Here is a 6,000-nt window from a genome sequence, read left to right as displayed (position 1 = left end):
AATGCACCAAAATCTGACTATAAAATAAATAGATAACCACATAATCATTCAAGAAGAGTCATCAAGAGATTCTTACAACAATTTTGTTCTTCTTCCCAGCTGATAACAAGAGCACTTTCCCATCGACAAAGTCATCTGCTTCAATCGTCTTCTCCTCACTATCAACTCTTTTGTTATTCAAGTAAAGGCCCCCTTGCTTCACCATCCGCCGGGCTGCCGATTTACTACCTAGCAAGCCAGCAGACACTGATAGATCGACTAGAGATGCGTTCAACACCTGGTCATAAGCCAAAGAACAAGACGGGACATCCTCGGCAATCTCCTCGATCGTTTTCCAATCCAACTGTGTCTCGGCCCCGGGTCTCAATGCTTCGGTTGCCTTCAACGCTTCCATTAGGCCATCTACGCCATGAACAAAACGGGTCACTTCCTCAGCGAGCCTCCTTTGGGCCAAGTTCTGCACATATCCGGGGCACTTCATCCCCTCCTCCAGCTCCACAATCTCTTCCAAACTCAAGAAAGTTAGAATCTTTAGGAACCTCACTATGTCGGAATCTGGGACAGAGAAGAAGTACTGGTAGAACTTATACGGCGACAACATCGACGGTGATAACCAGATCGCTCCACCTTCAGATTTCCCAAACTTGGTTCCGTCACTCTTCAACAGAAGAGGGAAGGTCAGTCCATAAGCTCCCTCGATTTGGAGCTTTTTCCGAATCAATTCAGTCCCGGCAGTGATATTCCCCCACTGATCGCTCCCGCCTATTTGAACATTCACACCCTCATTCTTGAACAGATGCAGGAAATCACTTCCCTGCAATAGCTGATACGTGAATTCGGTGAAGCTCAGCCCTTCCTCAGAAGCCAATCGCCTCTTAACACTCTCCTTGGAGATCATCACGCCGACCCTCGCAAAGCGCCCTTCCTCTTTTAGGAAATCTAACAAATTCCTGCCCTTCCACCAATCGTAATTATTCAAAATCACGAAAGAATCTCCAGAACCCGCATACGAGTTCGTGTTTTTTTCAAAACCCAAATCCGAAATTGCATTTTCTTCAGAACCCACGTTTGAATTGGCATTTTTCGCAGAACCTGAATTCGAAACAGCATTCTCTTCAGAACCCGCATCCGAAATCACATTTTCTTCAGAATCCACATCCAAATTGGCGTTTTCTGCAAAATTCAAATTCGAAACCGCATTCTCTTCAGAACCCGCATCCAAAATTCGATCTTTTCCATAGCCCACGGCTCCATCGCTTCTACCCAAAATCCTTCGGACCGTATCTTCAATCCCAGCGCTGTTCCTCTCCACCGTCTCCACATCCAATTCCGGCCTCTCCAAGCTCTTCCCGGACGGGTCACCAATCCTCGCTGTCGCCCCACCAATCAAAGCGACCGTCCTATGCCCGCACCTCCGGAACCACGACAGAACAATAATCCCAATCAAATTCCCCAAGTGCAAGCTCTCAGCCGTTGGATCGAACCCACAGTAGACTTTAAGCGGACGGACGGCTGGATTTGAAGAGGCTTGCCTGAGATTGTCGCTGGTGATCGATTCGATGAGCCCCCTTTGCTGGAGGATGTCGATGACGTTCGATCGATGGATGGATTTGGAGATTGGGGGATTGGATTTGAGAGGGGTTTGGGAGGAATGGAGGGATTTGACGAGAGGAAGGAAGAAGGGTTTTGGAAGGGTTTTGGAGGGAGTGGAAGGAGAGAAGGAGAAGAGCTTGTTTGGGGTGGAGAAGAGCAGGAAGGTGCGCGTGTTAGCAGCTGCTGCCATCGCTGCTGGGGTGGAGAAAGAGCAGCAAGTCTTCTGGCCTAAAATCGGATTGCGTACTAGCTACTGGGTAAACTCTGTGGGGTCCACCATGAGTTATGTGTTTCATCCACGCCGTCCATACGTTTTATCATCTTATCTTAAGGGCGGTACCGGAATCGAACAATATTCAAAGCTCAAATGGACCACACCACAGGAGACTGTGTGAACTGAACACATACCATTGAAATCTTAAGATGGGCCACAGAGGTTTTGGATCAAGCTGATATTTAATTTTTCCCTTCATCCATCTCTGTGTGACCTTATGAACGGTTTGGATGACAAATAAACATCACTGTGGGCCCTGCAAAGGTTTCGACGGTGGATATCATTATCCCCTTGTTTAGTGTGGTGGAGTCCACTTGAGCTTTGTATATGCTTCAATTTTGGGCGCAACACCTAAAATGATCTGAAAAAACGGATGGACGGTGTGGATAAGCTACATGCATTCATGGTGGGCTCAACAGAGTTTAGCAGCGTACGAGTACGCAACCGATTTATTCTGGCCTCCCTCATCATATAGGCCATACTTGTGAGTTAATTTGGACCGTTCGATATGAAAAACGAACCTTTACATGCTACATAGGGGAGACGGATTGGCTACTCCCCCTGCCACCATCCAATGGCTAGTGGTCGGTGCTCCGTGGGCCCCACCATGATATATGTGTGGACCACATTATAGGAAACAATGTTGAAGGAGTGTCGACAATTAAAAACATTTTGGGGCCATAAAAGCTCTGGATCAAGCTGATTTTTGTCTTTTCCCTTCATCTTCATCTGAGCTTGTATGACGTAATCGACAGATTGGATATCAAATAAACAGTACAGTGAGCGTCAGGAAGATTTTAATGGTGGATATCCAATCCATCTCTATTGTTTTCTTGTGGTGTGTACCACGTGAGATTTATATACCTCTAATATTTTAGACCAAGCCCTGAAATGATCTTCAGAAAATGGATGAACGTAATGAATGAAACACATACATCATGGTAGAGCCCACAGCGCACCGACCACCAGCCAAGGGGCTGGTGGCAGGGGGAGTAGCCAATCCGTTTCCCTACATAAGTAGATAATCGCAGTGGCAGTATCTGATGAATGGACCAGATATTTACACGTGATACGTATCTTGCCCCCATTTATCTCAACCGCACGATTACGCCTATCATTGGCTTGAGTTAGCCGAAACGGATTGGCAACTCCCCTGCCATTAGCCAATTGCTGATGGTCGGTGCTATGTGGACCCAACTATGATGTATGTATTTCATCCATACCATCAATTATAAAATGATTTGAGACCAGAAATGAGATATATTTCAATCTCAAGTGGACCACATTACAGGAAACCGTCTTGGATGAGCGTCAACCATTAAAAACCTTTTGGATGCCATAAAAGTTTTGGTTGAAGATAATATTTGTTTTTTACCTTCACATGAGCCTGGGCTCACATGACCTAATCAACCGATTGGATGTCAGATAAACCATACAGTGGGCCTAAGGAGGATTTTAATGGTGAATATCCAATCACTATTGTTTCCTGTGGTGTGGTCTACCTGAGATTTATATCCCTCTAATTTTCCCGGTTAAGCCCTAAAATGATCTATAAAAATGGATGAACGAGCATGTATAACAAATACATCATGGTGGGGCCCACACAGCACCGACCACCGGCCACTGCGCCGGTGGCAGGGGGAGTAGCCAATCCGTTTCCAAGGCGGGGGCGCGGATTAGATACTGACAAGTTCAGTAGTGAAATTGCTACTGAAGTGACGTCACCAAGCTCTGTGGGCCCACCATGATGCATGTGTTATATCCATACCGTCCAACCATTTGTAGAGATCGTTTTATGTGGTACTAGAAAATTAATGATATAGATCTAAAGTTCAAGTTGACCCCACCATAAGAAACAGCAGGGACTGTGACATCCACCGTTCAAAACTTCTTAGGGGCCACGGGAGTTTTCGGTGAAGCCACCGATATTTATGTTTTCACTTTATCTATCTCTACGTTAATTTATGAATAAGTTGAAACTCAAAAATACATCATGGTGGGCCCTATAAATGTTTCATCGGAGTGTGACTGCTCCCACGGTTTTCCGTGGTGGGTCCACTTGAACTTTAGATCTATTTCATTCTTTTTCTCATGTCATAAAACGATATCTGGAAATGGTTGGACGGTATGGATACAACACATGCATCACGGTGGGTCAACAGAGCTTAGTGACGTCACGTCAATAGTGATTTGGCTACTGACACAAGGATCTAATCCGCCGCCCCAAGGCGGGGGGGCGCGAATTTCCAACAACTCCGGATGTAGGTAGCCCGTACAACAAGAAGCACTGTGGGGCCATACGTGAAGGCTGTATAAAATCTATTCCGTCCATCAGCTGAGCCAACTCATGGCAGGATGTGAATCAAGAAATCAGACCCTTCTACAAAACATGTTTCATGGAGAGCGTACAACAATCACGCTCTGTGGATTCACCGTATTATCTATGTAAAATCCAATCCGTCCACCAGGCGCCTTCCGAGATTCTGGGCAGTGGATCAGAAAATTATTCTAATAACTAACTTGTATGGACCACAAAACAGCAAAAATTGGGGATGGCACGCCAACCACTGGATTTTTTTACGAGAAACCATGGTGTTTACGAACGTTATCGTGCAGAGGTGTACACGAACCGAGCTAGCTCGGTTGGCTCGCACGACTCGACTCTAAAAGGCTTGATTCGACCAGGTTTAAAGTTGAGTTCGAGAGAGTGGAGCTGATTTTTTGAGCTCAAAAATGAGATGGAGCCAAGTTCAAGTTGGTCCCACCTTGACTCGACTCGGATTGAACCCAGCTCAAATTGAACTAGTTCAGTGACTTGGTTACTTTGATATTGATGTTGCTCACTAAGTGCTTGATGAAAGATTGGAAAGAAGTGTGGCGGGTGGCAAAGAAGGTATGTATAGGAAACCAACATCATTTTTTTATTTTGATTTTTATGTTGCTTAGAAGGTGTTTGATAAAATACATGTAAATCCATTACTGTTGTCTCAAATACAGTGAGGTTTTGAAGGTGCGATCTAGGTGTTTGTGAAAATGTTACAATGGTGAACTCGACTTGATCTTGGCTCGAATTGGCCCGAGCTGCTGACCGAACCAAGCCGAGCTGGCCAGTCAAGCTCAAGGACCGAGCCGAGTCGAGTTCGAGCTGAGGTCAACTAGTTGTTGAGCCGAGTTGAGCTGAGGCCAGCTCGACTCGATTTGACTCGATGTACACCCCTGATCATGAGGTGGATTAAGTGAATACACAACGATCGGTTTTGATTTCTAAGTTCATCTCATTGTCCATCAATTGGGAGTTTATCTATAGGGTTAAATGTTGCTAATGCCAAGATTCTATCTACTTCAGCGTACTTATTACGGAAGTTTCGCGCCCACGATTCCATTTAACTTTAAACTCATGCTCCAATACTAACTTGTAATGCTCTGAATTTTGAGAAGTCAAGCAAGTACTCAATTTTTTATATTCTTCGTGTCACCTATGCCTTGTGTAAACGTGGCCTTTTGATACGTTTAATTTAATATTCGAATTAGCATAGAACTAAACTAGACAATATAATATATTATGAAATAAATGTATTAGAATAAAGTAAATCAACTAAACGAGTAATACGCATGTATCCAGAGTACGGGTTCACAATTAGGGCTCAATATAAAATGCTCAAAAGTAAATAAATGTGTCAATATGACGTTCAACTAAACTAAAACACTCGACGCTCCTAGTTGAGCAGCGCACCGGCTACATCGGTTCGTCCGATAGCTATAAGTACGCAAACTCCTCCGAGTCCATGCACGCCTCCAATGTGTCGGCCTCAATCACACCTGCATCTACAACATCATATGCTTGGTGTTTTAAAATATCATTCCAGGATGGGAGTGAATGATTAACTCCGTGGTTTAATTAGTTTTAAGTTATGCATGTTACCAACTCTACTAGCATAGGTAATCATAAAGCATTTAAACACTCAATTTTCTAAGTACTCCTATTAATATGCATAGATATGATTATGAACTGATGCATACTCTTATAATCCAATCCTCACTCACAAGCAACTTCGACGCTTATTTCGCAAATGCCAACACTCCCTCATCATATAACAACGACTTCAAACCGCCACAACCTAAGCTAATGCGAT

At 44.3% G+C, this 6,000-nt stretch overlaps 1 protein-coding gene across 1 annotated transcript; it reads right to left on the bottom strand.

Moving 5' to 3' along the window:
* Window positions 1–1,816, bottom strand: LOC131223062 (tyrosine--tRNA ligase, chloroplastic/mitochondrial). The gene has a single exon (XM_058218350.1). The coding sequence runs from the start codon at window positions 1,781–1,783 to the stop codon at window positions 62–64; it is 1,722 nt and encodes a 573-aa protein (XP_058074333.1). The 5' UTR covers window positions 1,784–1,816; the 3' UTR covers window positions 1–61.
* Window positions 1,817–6,000: the final 4,184 nt, after the last annotated feature.

This window comes from Magnolia sinica, chromosome 13, assembly GCF_029962835.1.
Source record: "Magnolia sinica isolate HGM2019 chromosome 13, MsV1, whole genome shotgun sequence".
Classification (NCBI taxonomy): Eukaryota; Viridiplantae; Streptophyta; class Magnoliopsida; order Magnoliales; family Magnoliaceae; genus Magnolia; species Magnolia sinica.
The sequence above is the reverse complement of the archived record's forward strand: the minus strand, read 5'-3'. Positions and strand labels throughout refer to the sequence as shown.